The following is a 20,580-nucleotide window of genomic DNA, read 5'->3' as shown; positions in this document are numbered from 1 at the left end:
AGAGCTTTCTGGGCTAACGCCGGTTTATAAAGCTCTTAACTACTGTGCTCTAAAGTACACTAACACCCATAAACTACCTATGTACCCCTAAACCGAGGTCCCCCCACATCTCTGCCACTCTATTAAAATGTTTTAACCCCTAATCTGCTGCTCCGTACACCGCCGCCACCTACGTTATCCCTATGTACCCCTAATCTGCTGCCCCTAATACCGCCGACCCCTACATAATATTTATTAACCCCTAATCTGCCGCCCCCGCTATCGCTGACACCTGCATATTTTTTTTAACCCCTAATCTGCCGCTCCGTACACCGCCGCAACCTACATTATACCTATGTACCCCTAATCTGCTGCCCCTAACACAGCTGACCCCTATATTTATTAACCCCTAATCTGCCGCCCCCCGCTATAGCTGACACCTGCATATTTTTTTTAACCCCTAATCTGCCGCTCCGTACACCGCCGCAACCTACATTATACCTATGTACCCCTAATCTGCTGCCCCTAACATCGGCGACCCCTATATTATATTTATTAACCCCTAATCTGCCGCCCCCAACGTCGCCTCCACCTACCTACAATTATTAACCCCTAATCTGCCGACCGGACCACACCGCTACTATAATAAATGTATTAACCCCTAAAGCTAAGTCTAACCCTAACACTAACACCCCCCTAAGTTAAATATAATTTAAATCTAACAAAATAAATTAACTCTTATTAAATAAATTATTCCTATTTAAAGCTAAATACTTACCTGTAAAATAAACCCTAATATAGCTACAATATAAATTATAATTATATTGTAGCTATTTTAGGATTAATATTTATTTTACAGGCAACTTTGTAATTATTTTAAGCAGGTACAATAGCTATTAAATAGTTAAGAACTATTTAATAGCTATAATAGTTAAAATAATTACAAAATTACCTGTAAAATAAATCCTAACCTAAGTTACAATTAAACCTAACACTACACTATCAATAAATTAATTAAATACAATACCTACAAATAACTACAATTAAATAAACTAACTAAAGTACAAAAAATAAAAAAGAACTAAGTTACAAAAAATAAAAAAATATTTACAAACATTAGAAAAATATTACAACAATTTTAAACTAATTACACCTACTCTAAGCCCCCTAATAAAATAACAAAGACCCCCAAAATAAAAAAATGCCCTACCCTATTCTAAATTTAAAAAGTTCAAAGCTCTTTTACCTTACCAGCCCTGAAAAGGGCCATTTGCGGGGCATGCCCCAAATAATTCAGCTCTTTTGCCTGTAAAAAAAAACATACAATACCACCCCCCCCCAACATTACAACCCACCACCCACATACCCCTAATCTAACCCCTAATCTAACCCAAACCCCCCTTAAATAAACCTAACACTTAGCTTTAGGGGTTAATACATTTATTATAGTAGCGGCGAGCTCCGGTCGGCAGATTAGGGGTTAATAAGTGTAGGTAGGTGGAGGCGACGTTGGGGGCGGCAGATTAGGGGTTAATAAATATAACATAGGGGTCGGCTGTGTTAGGGGCAGCAGATAGGGGTACATAGGGATAACGTAGGTTGCGATGGTGAACGGAGCGGCAGATTAGGGGTTAATAATAATATGCAGGGGTCAGCGATAGCAGGAGCGGCAGATTAGGGGTTAATAAATATAACATAGGGGTCGGCGGTGTTAGGGGCAGCAGATTAGGGGTACATAGGGATAACGTAGGTTGCGGCGGTGTACGGAGCGGCAGATTAGGGGTTAATAATAATATGCAGGGGTCAGCGATAGCGGGGGCGGCAGATTAGGGATTAATAAGTGTAAGGTTAGGGGTGTTTAGACTCGGGGTACATGTTAGGGTGTTAGGTGCAGACTTAGGAAACAATGGGGCTGCGTTAGGAGCTGAACGCTGCTTTTTTGCAGGTGTTAGGTTTTTTTTCAGCTCAAACAGCCCCATTGTTTCCTATGGGGGAATCGTGCACGAGCACGTTTTTGAAGCTGGCCACGTCCGTAAGCACCGCTGGTATCAAGAGTTGCAGTGGCGTTAAATATGCTCTGCACTCCCTTTTTTGGAGCCTAATGCAGCCCTTCTGTGAACTCTAAATACCAGCGGTATTTAAAAGGTGCGGGGAAAAAAAAGCACACGTAGCTAATGCACTCCTTTGGCTGCAGAACTCTAAATCTAGCCGTAAGTATTATTCATTTTTCTTTTTCCTTGTCTTGCTTGTTTCGAGTATTGAATTTGCAGATTGAGGAATATACTTATGAGCTGAATATGCTTGCGTTTAGATCTAGCTGTAATATATTACTAAGAGCTGCTGGCTTTTATAATTGGCTCATACATATACTCACTTGCTGCAATAACAATACGTTTGGTTTAAGGGAGTGACCTAAGGCAGAATTGGGTACTTAACCCCAGAATGGTCACCTCCCAAACTATCTTTGAAAAAGAGCCAACCGGCGTGAAACGCGTCACAAGACGTCATTTGCCTCCCTGTCCTTCTACTTACCGTGAGTGTTTCTATCGCAGCTCCTGTGTGAACTTTTTAAACTTTGATTCAATAAAATTTTTCATGTGAATTTTATAACAAGTGCTGAGTGCATAGTGTCTATCTATACCAGATAGGAAATGTTGTTGGAAATGTTTGCTCTTACTAACGAGCTTTAACTACAAATCTTTCTTGGGAATCCTGCATTTATTTGAACTCCATTCTCAGCACTCCCAGTGTGTTAGCTTCCGCCGTATGGACGATGGCGCTTGGTCTCCCAAGGTAAGTGTCTTTTTAACTATTTAACCTTAACTGTTCTTGTTATGTGTATATATATATATATATATATATATATATATATATTTATATATATATATATATATATGTATATATATATATATATATATATACACACACCATCAGATATATGTAGAAATATTTAATTATGAATAAATAGAACATATTCTGTTATGTAAAGAACATTGAAATATGAAATATTCATATTTTCATGTCGGGTTTGCGCTACTGAGAATATATCATGGTGTATGCGCGAGAGAGTGTTTTTTTTTTCAACTTTTTTTCTCCATTGACTTCTATGGGGCAATGCAAAAATACAATTGCGATTTTTGAATATTGATTTTTAGTGTGATTTGGGTTACCACTGGAGAAAAAACTGTTTACTTTCAACTTGAGATACCAGCGCAATCTGACTAGCGCGTAAATGAAAATCCTATTGGAGTTTTCACTATAGCAGAAAACACAAAATACCGCTCCACTTGTAATCTAGCCCTAAATCTGATAACTGTAAAATTTCTAGGTTCTTCATGTAAAAACAAGAGTTATGCTTTAGCACAGTGATATAAGCAAATAAGTATTTTTTTTTTTTACATTCAAAATGTGCCAACACATAACTAAGTCTAAAAAATAAACAACTTCTATATGGGGGTATTAATTGGCACTATTAAGCTAGTCTAAAATTTAAAAAATCCAAATAAAAGCAAATATTATGTATTCACATTTATAAGTGTAGTATAAATTTTATATATTATTTTCAATATTAAATGACAGTCCTATAACATTTAATCAGTTCATCACACATGAATGCAGATGTGGCTAAGCTGAAAATTGCCCTAAATTTAATGAGAAAAAAACTGAATCTCAAAGCTCCAAGAAAATGCTTTACTGAAAAAGAAAAACAACAAAACAAAACTAAAGACGTCTTGAAGTGTTAAGCATATGGTAAAATAGTGGAATAGTGCAATACTAACATGTCTCAGAGTAACACAGGGCACAAGCCACATGTAGAGTTTTCAGTAAATGGACACTATAGCCATCACAATACTTTAAGCTCAAGAAAGCAGGTTCAGTGCCTACATCAGGCTAAAGTAAATTGTGGGACCATAGTGTCACTCAAAAACACATTTTCTACATCATTGACATGTACACATAACTATTGTATGAAACACATACCTGTATACTGCGCATATTAAAATCCCTCATATCACAAATCACAATGTGCACATGCATGTTATAGAGTTTGACATGAGAATCAGTATAGGCTCTAGCATGTATCAATGTACATTGTATGCCCACATATATATGACTGTACTAATCCCTCTCATCATTTGACTCCTCCATAGAAACTCCTGTCATGAGGATGCAAACAGGCATGCCGCCACCTCCACCACCACCACCAGTCACAGGCATGCCGCCACCTCCACCACCACCACCAGTCACAGGCATGCAGCCACCACCACCAGTCTTCAGGCAACCACGTGAACATTATGCTCCAAGGCATGAACAGGGTTGGATGGCTTCAGTTGAGGACCCGGAAGTGATGCAACCACCATTGACATATGACCCCTGGCAAGATTCCTGGCCAGAGGAATATTCTTCTTTTGGATTTGAGGGGGAGCCAAGCCAACCACAAAGTGTCCATTTATTTACCCCCCCCCCCCCAACACAATCTCAGGGCAGTCATGGCTTTTACACACACAGGCTATGTCACAAGAAGTGCCAAATGGACAGGCTGAGTGGTCACACACTGGTCATCAGTGGGACTATCAATCCACCCTGAGAGCTCCACCATACTCTTCACTTGGGAGAGCACCGCCATCCTCTTCACTTGGGAGAGCACCACCATCCTCTTCACTTGGGAGAGTTCTACCATCCTCTTCACTTGGAAGAGTTTCACCATCTGCAGAAGAACATATAGCTGAAAGTACTCAAGCAGCAGCAGATGCAGCTGAACCTGCACCTCAAGCACCAGAAGATGCAGCTGAACGTGCACCTCAAGCACCAGCAGATGCAACTGAACCTGCACCTCAAGCACCAACAGATGCAGCTGAACCTGCACCTCAAGCACCTAGAAGCCCTGATGCTCAAGAGCCTGTGGATGCATTGTATTCACCCCTGGGTGAGGAATACATTGCACTCCAGAGGAGGCTCATAACAAGCATGGAGAATATACAAAGAGGCCAAGAGAGGTTCTTCAGGAGCCAACAGAGGAGACAACAATGTAGCATAGATCTACAGAGGGACATAGCAGCATCGTTAAGTGCAAGTGTTCATAACCAATCACAGATGATGCGAATTCTGTCTGATATGCAGATGCAAATGGACAATAGATGGAGAGAACAAAATCAACTCTTGGGTGTGTTGGTTGAGCACTTTACACACCAGTAGGACACTGCCTCCGGCCTATCATCTGTGGCCAGCATACCAGCAGAAACAGAAGAATCTTCTCAAACCAGGAGAACAAGGCAATCCACTACAGCCACCTCAGCTCCCTCATCCAAGAAGCCAAAAAAGAAATAAATATTATTATAGTTCACCATAAATCTTGTCCTCTGTTATTTACCATATAATTGTCATCCACATCCATGTGAGGTGTGTTTTAGTACACTAATAGTGTTAAAACATATAATAAGGCCTGTGTGGAAATGACCCAAAAAAGGTAATATTATCCTGTTTTTGACATATTCTTGTACTATAAATCACATTCACAATAGTTGTTTCTGAATGGTATATATAGTAATATTCACTTCTAAGATGTAAATCAATGTATCTCACATCCAATACAAATTGACACATTGGTATATATAGTAGTGATGTTACTGATAGGGTGGGCATTATCAGGTGTTTTAAGTCTGCAGGTGAGAGGTTGTGGTGTCTGTGACTGGTTTGACACAATTGCAAAGAGGCAGCCTTCAAGAAGGTCTTAGAAATGATCATATGAGCCATCCTAGGTTTTGCTTTCAACTAAGAATACCAAGAGAACAAAGCAAGTGTTATAATTAAATCTGAAAGTAGTTTGAAATAAAATGCCCTATTTAAAGAAGAAGGTTTTCTTTGGACTTGACTGTCCCTTTATATATTTTGGCATCAGTGCCAAGCTGTGTTAGCATTAGAATAAATTACACTCCAGTGGGTTCTAAAGAGATGAAGGTAATACAATTTAAAGTAAATAAGCAAGTATATGTCCCCAATGTGATAAAGTACCTACAAGCTCAATCCATTTGATTATGTTGTGGCTTGAAACTATTTCAAATACACAAATAAACCTTAAAAAAGCAATATCATAGTATACTGTCCCTTTAACCTTGAGATGCTGCTTAAATGTATGTGTTTGTTAAGGCTTCCAGGGAGTAACGTTGTTTTTTTAGTCAGTGCAAGGGTTCCTGTGCCTGAAATTTGTGGCGAGATGAGAATGGAGTAGATTTTCTGAATTCTGTCCTTACGCTGTATATTGGATACCAAATTGCGCGTAACTTGTATGCTACGCCGTATATGTAATACCAAAATTGCGCAAAATCTGGCGTCGCCGGCTTTTGCGGGCGGCGCTGCATATCAGATCGGGCCCAAGTTTGTATTTATTTTAACTAGGTAGAATAGTTATTAAATAGTTATTAACTATTTAATAACTACCTAGTTAAAATAAATACAAATTTACCTGTAAAGTAAAACCTAACCTAAGTTAAACTAACACCTAACACTACACTATAATTAAATAAATTAACTAAATGAAATACAATTTAATAAATTAAATTAAATTAGCTAAAGTACAAAAAAAACCCCACTAAATTACAGAAAATAATAAACAAATTACAGAAATTTAAACTAATTTCACCTAATCTAATAGCCTTATTAAAATAAAAAAGCCCCCCCAAAATAAAAAACCCTAGCCTAAACTAAACTACCAATAGCCTTAAAAGGCCCTTAAAGGGGCATTGCCCCAAAGTAATCAGCTCTTATACTTGTAAAAAAATAAATACAAACAACCCCCCCAACAGTAAAACCCACCACCCACACAACCAACCCCCAAATAAAATACTAACTAAAAAAACCTAAGTTCCCCATTGGCCTGAAAAGGGCATTTGGAAGGGACATTGCCCTTAAAAGGGCAGTTCGCTCTTTTGCCGCCCAAAGTCCCTAACCTAAAAATAAAACCCACCCAATACACCCTTAAAAAAACCTAACACTAACCCCCTGTCTGAAGATCGACTTACCGGGAGACATCTTCATTAGTGATGTCGCGAATAGTTCGCCGGCGAATAGTTCCCGGCGAACATGGCATGTTCGCGTTTGCTGCGGCGGGTGAACATATGCGATGTTCGGTCCACCCCCTATTTGTCATCATTGAGTAAACTTTCACCCTGTACCTCACAGTCAGCAGACACATTACAGCCAATCAGCAGCAGACCCTCCCTCCCAGACCCTCCCACCTCCTGGACAGCATCCATTTTAGATTCATTCGGAAGCTGCATTCTTAGTGAGAGGAGGGACAGTGTAGCTGCTGCTGATTTAATAGGGAAATTAATAGCTAGGCTAGTGTATTCAGTGTCCACTACAGTCCTGAAGGACTCATCTGATCTCTGCTGTAAGGACAGCACCCCAAAAAGCCCTTTTTAGGGCTAGAACATCAGTCTGCTTTTTTTTTTTTTCTGTGTAATCTAATTGCAGTTGCCTGACTGCCAGCGTGTGTGTCAGCCTCACAGCGTATACTGTGCCCACTTGCCCAGTGCCACCACTCATATCTGGTGTAACGGTAGAGTACATTTAAAAAAACAACACTTTTTTGACTGTGAAATAATTACAGAGAGCTGCCAGTACCCAAGATGTCCACCAATAAGGCAGATGGGGAGGGTTAGAGAGCTGTTTTGGGGGGGATGAGGGAGGTTTGGGGCTAAGGGGGGATGCTACACCACAGCATATGTAATTTTTTTTTAAAAAAACTTTTATTTTAGTACTGGCAGACTTTCTGCCAGTACTTAAGATGGTGGGGACAATTGTGGGGTGGGGGAGGGAAGGGAGCTGTTTGGGAGGGATCAAGGGGTCTGATGTGTCAGGTGGGAGGCTGATCTCTACACTAAAGCTAAAATTAACCCTGCAAGCTCCCTACAAACTACCTAATTAACCCATTCACTGCTAGCCATAATACACGTGTGATGCGCAGCAGCATTTAGCGGCCTTCTAATTAACAAAAAGCAACGCCAAAGCCATATATGTCTGCTATTTCTGAACAAAGGTGATCCCAGAGAAGCATTTACAACCATTTGTGCCATAATTGCACAAGCTGTTTGTAAATAATTTCAGTGAGAAACCTAAAATTGCGAAAAAAAATTAAGTTTTTTTTTTCAATTTGATCGCATTTGGCGGTGAAATGGTGGCATTAAATATACCAAAAGGGCCTAGATCAATACTTTGGGTTGTCAATTACACTACACTTAAGCTAAAATTAACTCTACAAGCTCCCTACATGCTCCCTAATTAACCCCTTCACTGCTGGGCATAAAACACGTGTAGTGCGCAGTGGCATTTAGCAGCCCTCTAATTACCAAAAAGCAACGCCAAAGCCATATAAGTCTGCTATTTCTGAACAAAGGGGATCCCAGAGAAGCATTTACAACCATTTATGCCATAATTGCATAAGTTGTTTGTAAATAATTTCTGTGAGAAACCTAAAGTTTGTGAAAAAGTGAACATTTTTTTTTTATTTCATCGCATTTGGCGGTGAAATGGTGGCATTAAATATACCAAAATGGGTCTATATCAATACTTTGTGATGTCTTCTAAAAAAAAATATATACATGTCAAGGGATATTCAGGTATTCCTGACAGATATCAGGGTTCCAATGTAACTAGCGCTCATTTTGAAAAAAAGTGGTTTTGAAATAGCAAAGTGCTTCTTGTATTTATTTCCCTATAACTTGCAAAAAAAGCAAAGAACATGTTAACATTGGGTATTTCTAAACTCAGGACAACATTTAGAAACTATTTAGCATGGTTGTTTTTTGGTGGTTGTAGATGTGTAACAGATTTTGGGGGTCAAAGTTAGAAAAAGTGTGTTTTTTTCCATTTTTTCCTCATATGTTATAATATTTTTAATAATAAATTATAAGATATGATGAAAATAATGGTATCTTTAGAAAGTCCATTTAGTGGCGAGAAAAACGGTATATACCGGTAATATGTGTGGGTACAGTAAATGAGTAAGAGGAAAATTACAGCTAAACACAAACACAGCAGAAATGTAAAAATAGCCCTGGTCCTTAAAGGGACACTGTACCCACATTTTTCTTTTGTAATTCAGAAAGAGCATGCAATTTTAAGCAACTTTCTAATTTGCTCCTATTATCAATTTTTCTTCGTTCTCTTGCTATCATTATTTGAAAAAGAAGGCATCTAAACTTTTTTTTGTTTCAGTACTCTGGACAGCACTTTTTATTGGTGGATTAATTTATCCACCAATCAGCAAGGACAACCCAGGTTGTTCACCAAAAATGGGCCGGCATCTAAACTTACATTCTTGCATTTCAAATAAAGATACCAAGAGAATGAAGAAAATTTGATAATAGGAGTAAATTAGAAAGTTGCTTAAAATTTCATGCTCAATCTGAATCAAGAAAGAACATTTTTGGGTACAGTGTCCCTTTAAGGGAAAGAAATTGAAAAATGGCCTTGGTCCTTAAGGGGTTAAAAAAAACTAGTAATTTGACTGTGAAATAATAGCAGTCAGTTTCCTTCACGCGTGTGCGTTTCAGGGCCTGCCAGGGCACCGTGTCACACCAGTGCAACTCATATCTGGTGTAACAGTAGTGTACATTAAAAAAAAAAAAAAAATTGATTGTAATAGATTGAATAGCAGTTAGTTGTTTGCAAGCGTGTGTGCAGGCCTACAGCGTCTACTCTGCCAACTTCTGCCAGTGCACACTGCCACTCATATCTGTTGTCACAGTAGCTTGCACGCATAGTACCACTAATCGAAAAAAAAATGACAGGCAGAGGCAGGCCACCCCGCAGGGGCCGTCGTGGTCGTGGTGCTGTGATTCCCTTTGGCCCTAGAATAATGCCCAGTGTTCAGAGGCCACGTACCCGGAACTCAAAAAGTTCTGAGGACATAGTTGACTGGCTATGCTAACACAGGACACCCAATCTTCTACAGCTTCCGCTCGGAACCTTGACGCACCATCCTCCTCCAGCTTAGCTTCGGGCACCTCTCAAGTTACCACTCGCCCGCCTGCCGCCACCACCAACACTAGCACCACAGCCGCTTCACTTGATCTGTCAGAGGAGTTATTTACACATCAGTTGGAAGAAATGAGTGATGCGCAACCATTATTGCCAGAGGATGTAGATAACAGGGATATGTCTCAGTCAGGCAGCATTACACACATGGACGTACGGTGTGATGATGATGATGTTGTACCCGCTGCGGTAGTTTGGTCTTTCACTTTGAAGCGGGTGTAACCCTTACACTACCTGATTGATACAACATCATACCTGATGTTTTAAAGCACGTTATTCCAAACAATTTAGGAATGTTAGGTGATTTATGCCCTTTATGGATTAAAATCAGACTCTGCATCAACTATGTAATTTTCCATGGGAGTTTTGCCATGGATCCCCCTCCGGCATGCCACAGTCCAGGTGTTAGTCCCTTTGAAACAACGTTTCCATCACTATTGTGACCAGAAAGAGTCCCTGTGGGTTTTAAAATTTGCCTGCCTATTGAAGTCAATGGTGGTTCACCCGGTTTGCCCGTTCGCGAACTTTTGCAGAAGTTCACGTTCGCCGTTCGCGAACCCACATTTCTATGTTTGCGACATCACTAATCTTCATCCAAGCCAGGCGAAGTGGTCCTCCAGACAGACAGAAGTCTTCATCCAAGCCGGGCAGAAGTGGTCCTCCAGACAGGCAGAAGTCTTCATCCAGACGGCATCTTCTATCTTCATCCTTCTGGCGCGGAGCTGATCCATCTTCAAGACATCCAATGCGGAGCATCCTCTTCATCCGACGACTAAAACAGAATTAAGGTACCTTTAAGTGACATCATCCAAGATGGCGTCCCTTAGATTCTGATTGGCTGATAGAATTCTATCAGCCAATCGGAATTAAGGTAGAAAAAATCCTATTGGCTGATGCAATCAGCCAATAGGATTGACGTTCAATCCTATTGGCTGATCCAATCAGCCAATAGGGTTGAGCTCACATTCTATTGGCTGACTTTAACATAATTAAAATAGAACTAAATTAAAGTTACAACTATTAACTAAATAATAACTATTTAAAACTAAATACAAACTTACCTGTGAAATAAAACTTAAGATAGCTACAATATAACTAATATTTATATTGTAGATAGCTTAGGTTTTATTTTTATTTCACAGGTAAGTTTGTATTTATTTTAACTAGGTAGACTAGTTAGTAAATAGTTATTAACTATCATTACAAAAAATAAACAAAATTATCCAAAATAATAAAAATTATTCCTATTCTAATACCCTTTTAAAAAAATAAAAAACCCACCCCAAAATAAAAAAACCTAATCTAAAATAAACTACTAAGGGCCCTTAAATGGGCCTTTTGTAGGGCATTGCCCTAAAGTTAACAGCTCTTTTGCTACAAAACAAAACACCCCCTAACAGTATACAAACCCCAACCCCCAAACCCACAAAATAAAAATAAAGTAAAACCTAAGCTAACCATTGCCCTGAAAAGGACATTTGTATGGGCAGTGCCCTTAAAAGGGCATTAAGCTATTTTTCCTGCCGTTAAAAGGGCATTCAGCTCTATTGTGAAATGCCCAAGCCCTAATCTAAAAATAAAAACCCTCCCAAAACAAAAAAAAATACATTACACAAAATAACAAACAAATTATCAAAAATAATAAAAAATATTCCTATTTTAATACCCAATTTTTTTAAAAACACCCCAAAATAAAGAAACAAATATAGAATAAACTACCAATAGCCCTTAAAGACCTTTTGTAGGGCTTTGCCCTAAGTTAAACAGCTCTTTTACCTGAAAAAAAATACAAAGACCCACTAACATTACAAACCCCCACCACCCCAAATCCACAAAATAAAAAAAACTATCTAAAAAAACCTAAGCTAACCATTGCCCTGAAAAGAGCATTCGTATGGGCATTACCGAAAAAAGGGCATTTAGCTCTTTTACAAGCCCAAAACCTAAACTTAAAAAAAACACCCCAAAAAAAACCTTAAAAAATACTATCACTAACACCCAAAGATTCATCATCCAATAGAATAAGAGCTGCTTAAATCCTATTGGCTGATTTGTACAGACAATAAGATTTTAGCAACTCTAATTCCTATTGGCTGATTCAGGGGTTAATAAATGTAATATAGTGTTTGCAATGCGAGAGGGCCTCGGTTTAGGGGTTAATAGGTAGTTTATGGGTGTTTAGTGTACTTTGTAGCAGTTTATTTCTGAGTTTTATGTAACATTTTTGTAGCATAAAACTCATAACTACTGCTCTGAGATGGCGGTACAGATCGTGTCGGTGTAGGCTGTAATGCAAGCTTTTTAGCCTCACCGCAAAACTCGTAATACTAGGTGAAACCCATAAAAAAACGTAATTTTTACGAGTGCGGTACTGAAGTTGCATTACAGGCTAAATGGCTTCCAGTATACCTATACCGACAAGACTTGTAATGGCTGAGGTGCTGTTTTAACGCTGAAAATGCCATATTTTCAGCGCTAAAAGACGGAACGCACAACTCGTAATCTATCTGAAAGTGATTAACTTCTAATCCGCCATCCACCCACAACGCAAATAACATAATTAAAGTATTAACCCCTATACCTCCAACCCCCAACGCCAACTACCTAATTACACTCTTAACCCCTAAACCGCCAACCCCCACAACGCCAACTACCTAATTACACTATTAACCCCTAAACCGCCAAAACCCCACAATGCAAAGTATCAATCTAATCACTTAGCTCCCTAACCTAACACCCCCTAACTTAACCCCAAATAAACTACCATTACAGAAAAAAGGGCATTTAGCATAAACTAAAAAAAAAAACACCCCAAAACAAACTTAAAAAATACTATCACTAACCCCCAAAGATTCATCATACAATAGAATGAGAGCTGCTTGAATCCTATTGGCTGATTTGAACAGCCAATAGGATTTTAGCAACTTTAATTCCTATTGGCTGATTCAAATTTTTCAGCCAATAGGAATGCAAGGGACGCCATCTTGAATCGCGTAACTTGCATTGAAGATTCAGTGTACGGCGGCGACCGTATGAAGAGGATGCTCTGCGCCGGATGTCTTCAGGATAGACCCGCACCGCTGGGATGAAGATAGAAGATGCCATCTGGATGAAGATAGAAGATACTGCCTGGATGAAGATAGAAGAGGCTGCCTGGATGAAGACTTCTCACCGCCTGGATGAAGATTGGTCAAGCGGGACTTTAAAAACTGTAAGTGGTTCTTCGGGGGTTAGTGATTTGAACAGCCAATAGGATTTTAGCAGCTCTAATTCCTATTGGCTGATTCAAAATTTTCAGCCAATAGGAATGCAAGGGACGCCATCTTGAATCGCGTACCTTGCATTGAAGATTCAGTGTACGGTGGCGACCGTATGAAGAGGATGCTCTGTGCCGGATGTCTTCAGGATGGACACGTTCTGCGCCGCTGGGTTTAAGATAGAAAATGCCGTCTGGATGAAGATAGAAGATGCTGCCTGGATGAAGATAGAAGAGGCCGTCTGGATGAAGACTTCTCGCCGCCTGGATGAAGATAGAAGAGGCCGTCTGGACGAAGACTTCTTGCCACCAGGATGAAGATAGAAGAGGCCACCTGGATGAAGACTTCTCGCTGCCTGGATGAAGATCGTTCAAGAGGGACTTCAAAAACTGTAAGTGGAACTTCGGGGGTTAGTGATAGGTTTTTTTAAGGTTTTTTTTGGGTGTTTTTTTTTTTAGTTTAGGGTTTGGGTTTGTAAAAGAGCTAAATCCCTTTTAAGGGCAATGACCATACAAATGCCCTTTTCAGGGCAATAGGTAGCTTAGGTTTTTTTATTTTGGGGGTTGGTTGGGTTGTGGGTTTTACTGTTGGTGGGTTCATTGTATTTTTTTTTCAGGTAAAAGAGCTGTTTAACTTAGGATAATGCCCTACAAAAGGCCCTTTTAACGGCTATTGGTAGTTTATTGTAGGCTAGGGTTGTTTTTAATTTGGGTGGTCTTTTTTATTTTGATAGGGCTATTAGATTAGGTGTAATTCCTTTTTAATTTTTCATAATTTAGCGTTTGTTATTTTTGTAATTTAGTAATTTTTATTTTTTGTAATTAGATAGTTTGTAATTGTTATAGTAGTGTTAGGATTTTTTAATGTGTAGTTTAGTTTTATTTAATTGGTAGTTAGTTTAATTCTAGTTTAATAATTATATTAGTTTAAGTGTTAGTTTAAACTTAGTTCTTTTTATTTGACAGGTAGGTTTTAATTTAATATAAGATATATAAATTGTAATTTTAATCTAAAGTTAGGGGCGTTAGGTTTAGGGGTTACTAGTTTAATTTAGTTTATTGTGATGTGGGGGGCTTTCGATTTAGGGGTTAATAGTTTACTTTAGTATATTTTGTTGAGGGGGCTTGCGGTTTAGGGGTTAATAGGTGGTTTATTATAGTGGTGGTGGTGTAGGGTTTAATAACTATAGTATAGTGGGGGTGATGTGGGCGGACAGCAAATTAGGGGTTAATTATATTTAAATAGTGTTTGCAATGCGGGAAGACGGCGGTTTATGGGTTAATATGTTTATTATAGTGGTGACGATGTCGGGGAGCGGCAAAATAGGGGTTAACATTTTTTTTTAGTGGCAGTGATGTCAGGAGCGGCATATTAGGGGTTAATAAATTTAATATAGTGTTTGCGATGTGAGAGGGTCTCGGTTTAGGGGTTAATAGGTAGTTTATGGGTGTTTAGTGTACTTTGTAGCAGTTTAGTTATGAGTTTTATGTAACAGTTTTGTAGCATAAAACTCATAACTACTGCTCTCAGATGGCGGTACGGATCGTGTCGGTATAGGCTGTAATGCAAGCTTTTTAGCCTCACCGCAAAACTCGTAATACCAGCTAGGTGAAACCCATAATTTTTTTTTTTCATTTTTACGAGTGCGGTATTGAAGTTGCGTTACAGGCTAAAAGGCTTGCAGTATACCTATACCGACAAGACTTGTAATGGCTGCAGTGCATGCCATATTTTCAGCGTTAAAAAACGGAACGCAAAACTCGTAATCTAACTGAAAGTGATTAACTTCTAATCTGCCATTCACCCACAATGCAAATAACATAATTAAAGTACTAACCCCTAAACTGCCAAACCCCCAACGCCAACTACCTAATTACACTCTTAACCCCTAAACCGCCAACCCCCACAACGCCAACTACCTAATTACACTATTAAACCCTAAACCGCCAACCCCCAAAAATGCAAAGTATCAATCTAATCACTAAGCCCCCTAACCTAACACCCCCTAACTTAACCCCAAATAAACTACCATTACCGGAAAAACTAAGTAGCAAACTAAAAATATCCTAACATCCAAATAAAATAAAAAAACCTAACATTACAATAAAATAAAAAACCTAAGATTACATAAAAAACATAATTTATGTTTACCTGATAAATGTATTTATTTCCAGATATGGTGAGTCCACGGAATCATCAATTACTAGTGGGAATATCACTCCTGGCCAGCAGGAGGAGGCAAAGAGCAATACAGCGAAACTGCTATATATGTCACTTCCCTTACCCATAATCCCCAGTCATTCGGCCGAAGGAAAAATGGAAAAAGAAGATAACACAAAAGTGTAGAGGTGCCTGAGGTTTTAGAAAAAATAATTGTCTTAAATAAAGGGTGGGCCATGGACTCACCATATCCGGAAATAAATAAATTTATCAGGTAAGCATAAATTATGTTTTCTTTCCTAGGATATGGTGAGTCCACGGAATCATCAATTACTAGTGGGAATCAATACCCAACCTAAAAGACACAGATGATAAAAGAGGGGCAAGACAGGTAGACCTAAACAGAAGACAAAACAGCTTGAAGAACCCTTCTACCAAAAAAAGCTTCAGCTGAGACAAAAGTATCAAATTTATACAACTTTGAAAAAGTATGCAAAGAGGACCAAGTTGCAGCCTTACAAATCTGTTTCACAGAAGCTTCATTTTTTAGTACCCAGGAAGAAGAAACAGCCCCCGTGGAATGAGCAGTGATTCTCTCAGGAGGTAGCTTTCTAGCAGTCTCATAGGCCAAACGAATAATACTCCTTAGCCAAAGAAAAAGAGAAGTAGCCGCAACTTTCTGACCTTTGCACTTCCCAGAAAAAGAAACAAACAAAGCTGAAGACTGACAAAAGTCCTTAGTCGCCTGAAGATAGAACTTCAATGCACGCACAAAGAAGGAACCACAATCTCCTGATTAATATTCTTGTTTGAAACAACCTTAGGTAGGAAACCTATTTTAGTACGTAAAACCACCTTATCAGAATGAAAAATAAGATAAGAAGAATCAAACTGCAGAGCAGAGAGTTCCAAAACTCTCCGAGAAGAAATAGCAAAAAGAAACAAAACCTTCCAAGATAAAATCTTGATATCTAAGAAATGCATAAGTTCAAACGGAGTCCGCTGTTAAACTCAAGAACAAGGTTAAGACTCCAGGGAGGAGTAACGGGCTTAAACACAGGCCTAATCCTAACCAAGGCCTGACAAAAAGATTGCGCATCTGGCGCATCTGCCAAACGCTTATGCAACAAAATAGACAACGCAGAAATCTGACCTTTCATAGTACTAGCTGACAAACCCTTCTCCAGACCCTCCTGGAAAAAAGACAAAATTCTAGGAATCCTGACTCTACTACAAGAGTAGCCTCTGGATTCACACCAATACAGATATTAATGCTATATCTATAGTAAATCTTTCTTTTCACTGGCTTACGAGTCTGAATTATGGTCTCAATGTCCAACTCTGAAAACCCACGCTTAGATAAAATCAAGCATTCAATCTCCACGCAGTCAGCTTCAGAGAAATCAGATTTGGATGAAGAAAAAGACCCTGAAGTAGAAGGTCCTTCCTCAGAGGGAGTCTCCATGGAGGTAGAGCAACATTTCCACTAGATCTGCATACCATATCTTGCGAGGCCACGTCAGCACTTTGAGAATCACTGACGCCCTCTCCTGCTTGATCCAAGCAATGACTCTTGGCAGGAGAGCGAACGGAGGAAATATGTATGCTAGACTGAAATTCCAAGGGACCGCCAGAGCATCTATCAAGAAAGCCTGTGGATCCCTTGACCTCGAGCTGTACCTCAGAAGCTTGGCATTCTGCTGAGAAGCCATGAGATCCATTTCTGGCTGCCCCCAATTGAGGATTAAACTGGAAAATACTTCAGGATGGAGTTCCCACTCCCCCAGATGAAAGGTCTGTCGGCTCTGAAAATCTGCCTCCCAATTGTCCACTCCTGGGATGTGGATTGCAGAAAGACAACGGTTGTGAGACTCCGCCCACTGGATTATCCAGGTCACCTCTGTCATGGCCAAGGAACTCTGACTTCTCCTCTGGTGGTAGATGTACGCCACCAATGTTAAGTTGTCCGACTGGAACCTGATAAACCGGTCTAAGGCTAACTGAGGCCAGGTCAGTAGAGCATTGAAAATCGCTCTCAGTTCTAGAATGTTTATAGGGAGAACTGACTCCTCCCAAGTCCAAAGACCCTCAGTCTTCAATGACCCCCAAATTGCTCCCCAACCTAGAAGGCTGGCATCCGTGGTCACAATCACCCAGGAAGGTCTGCGAAAGCAAGTTCCCTGGGAGAGGTGTTTTTGAGACAACCACCACAGAAGAGAGTCCCTTGTCTCCTGATCCAGAACTATTTGGGGAGACAGATCCACATAGTCCCCATTCCATTGCCTTAACATGCATAACTGCAGAGATCTGAGATGGAACCGAGCAAACGGAATGATGTCCATGGAAGCTACCATCAGACCAATTACCTCCATACATAGAGCCACTAACGGCCGAGGAGAGAACCGAATGACAAGACAGAAGATCAAAGATATTTGTTTTTCTGACCTCTGTCAGAAATATCTTCATTAGTAGGGAGTCTATTATGGTCCCTAAAAACACTACTCTTGTGGCTGGAATCAGAGAATTCTTTCCCAGATTTACCTTCCAACCATGGGAGCGAATAAAAGACAACAAGATCTCTATATGAGAGTTAGGTTGTTGAAAAGATGGCGCCTGAACCAGAATGACGTCCAGATAAGGTGCAACGGCAATGCCCCGAGACCGGATCACTGCCAAAAGAGCCCCCAGGACCTTTGAGAAAATTATGGAAACTGTGGCAGGGCCGAAAGGAAGAGCCACAAACTGGAAATGTTTGTCTAAGAAAGCAAACCTTAGAAACTTGTGATGATCCCGGTGAATGGGAACATGAAGGTACGCATCCTTTAAGTCTATGGTTGTCATAAACTGACCCTCTTGAACAAAAGGAAGAATGGAACATATAGTCTCCATCTTGAAGGACGGTACTCTGAGGAACTTGTTTAAACACTTTAGGTCTAAAATAGGTCAGAAAGATCCCTCTTTCTTGGGAACCGCAACAGATTTGAATAAAATCCCAGACATTGTTTCTGCGGGGGAACTGGAACTATAACTCCCAGGGCAAAAAGATCCTTGATACAATTTAAGAACGCCTCTCTCTTTATCTGGTCTACAGATAACCTTGAGAGAAAAAAACTGCCTCTGAGAGGAAAAGTCTTGAATTCTATCTTTCTTATCCATTGGATGCTTAAAAGAACAACTATCCTTTATGGGAATAGTGGTCCTCTTAGCCAAGAAATAGCTCCTTCCCCCTTAGGAATCGTTTGCCACGACTCCTTAATAGAGTCAGCTATAGGAAACATTTTCTTAAAAATAGGAGATGGAGAAAAAGTAATACCAGGTCTCTCCCACTATAATCTCAGAAGCACGGTCTGGAACAGGAAATACCTCCACCGCAGAGGGAACATCAAAATACTTGTTCAGCTTACTAGACTTCTTAGGGTTAACAATGATAGTTGTATTGGATTCATCCAAGGTAGCCAAAACCTCTTTAAGTAACAAGGATCTGAAGGACACAACTTCAGCATCAGTAGAAGGAATTATACTGCCTGAATCAAAAATTTCACCCTCAGAGGCACCGGAAGAATCTTTATCCTCAGACTTCTGAGAGGAAATACTTTGATTAGTCACCTCAGGAACAGAAACCTTACTTACTGTTTTGTTAAATTTCCTTTTGCGTTATCCCTGCAGCACCTCAGATACCGCAGAAGATACCTGGGCAGCAATATCTTGCAAAGTAACTCCAGACGGAGCATGAGAGGAAACGCGGGGCACTGCATGTGCAGATTAATAAGACTGGGACGCTTGAGTAGAAAGTTATGGCACATCTGAAACAGGAGGCTCCTGAACATTATCCGCCTTAGCTAATGATGGCTCAGGGTCAAAAAGTCTATTTCTATAAGCTAAAGTTCTTTCAATACATGAAGAACAAAAAAGTACTGGGGGTTCCACCTGGGCATCAAAACATAAGCTACCGGTAACATCCTGCACAGCCTCCTGATCCATAATACAAAAAAAGAAGCAAATAAAAAAATGTAACCTTTTTTTTCCATCTTTTTAAAAAAACTTTTTTAAAAACTTTTTTATATATCTTTTAACAAAGGATATAATACAGAACAAAAAAAAACGTTCTTAAATAAATGTTCCCTTTAAATTTACCAAATCAAGAAAACATACCCCAGGCAACACTCTACACCTGAGCAGAATTACTGAGGTGCCCGGGGGCGGAGCCGGCTGCTGCCATGAGTGCAGCGTAAATCCGGAGCTCTGAGCTGGCAGCCCTTAAAATATAAAAAATCCTAGAATAATCTTATCTACCCCACACCAGATATGGCTACAACTACTGCTAATAAGCTAAGGACACTGAATATAATCTTATAACTTTGGTTACTATGCGGTAACAGAGGACAAGAACTGCCTGAACCTACCCCACACTGCACCCGACTGGAAGAAAAGAACTCCCGCCCTGCCTTAACCGGAGCGGGGACTATCAAGAAGATAATTGCCGCTGGATCCTACCTGACAGACACTTTGGTGGTGAGTCCCCCTTTCTATTGCGGCAGCAGCGGGCAACACGCTGATAACTTCGGAAGCGCCCCGACCGCCATTACGAGCCGCACGCCCCATGCTGCCTGCAAACATCACTGTCGCACCCTCTTGCTGCCACACTACAGCAAAGAGAGCTTTGGCCGCCTGTCAATAGAAACTCCCGGGGGAAGCCCGGAGTCCTGAGCCAGCACATCAGCACATCAGACCTAACTCTATACAGGACCGGAGCGTCCTCCCGGAAATACCTAAGCCGCCATCACTGCCTTAACACGACATTGCGTCGCACTCACAGGTGGCCGACAGCTACAAGCAGCTAATCGCCTAGGAGAGCCTCAGATATAAGTGGCTAGACAACGGGGCAAAACCACTTAAGCCACCAGTGCCACATATAAAATAAAGCAAGAAGCAGTCACAGGGGAAGGGGAAACCTTGCTATGTGATAGGGGTCGTTTCCACGCATTACATCCCTTTTCCATACAAGAGCGCCTCAGCCTACAAAGCACAACTCACAGGGACGCATCTTAACGTGTTGCATGGAGTGGGACTCCTAACAAATGTATATACATTAACACAGTGCCTTCTAATAAACTGTATATACACAAAATAGTGTACATAATCACCA

At 40.1% G+C, this 20,580-nt stretch overlaps 1 protein-coding gene across 1 annotated transcript in view; it reads left to right on the top strand.

Moving 5' to 3' along the window:
• The window catches only part of LOC128655440 (uncharacterized), a 39,464-nt gene extending 34,241 nt beyond the window's left edge, over positions 1 to 5,223 (top strand). The window contains exons 2-3 of the mRNA XM_053709064.1: positions 2,719 to 2,772; positions 4,131 to 5,223. Of these exons, the coding sequence (XP_053565039.1) occupies positions 4,492 to 5,175 (684 nt within the window). The 5' untranslated portion in view covers positions 2,719 to 2,772; positions 4,131 to 4,491 and the 3' untranslated portion in view covers positions 5,176 to 5,223. The remainder of the gene's footprint in view (positions 1 to 2,718; positions 2,773 to 4,130) is intronic.
• Positions 5,224 to 20,580: the final 15,357 nt, after the last annotated feature.

This window comes from Bombina bombina, chromosome 4 (genome assembly GCF_027579735.1).
Source record: "Bombina bombina isolate aBomBom1 chromosome 4, aBomBom1.pri, whole genome shotgun sequence".
Taxonomy (NCBI): Eukaryota; Metazoa; Chordata; class Amphibia; order Anura; family Bombinatoridae; genus Bombina; species Bombina bombina.
Note: the sequence above shows the minus strand (reverse complement) of the source record. Positions and strands in the feature narration are given on the sequence as shown.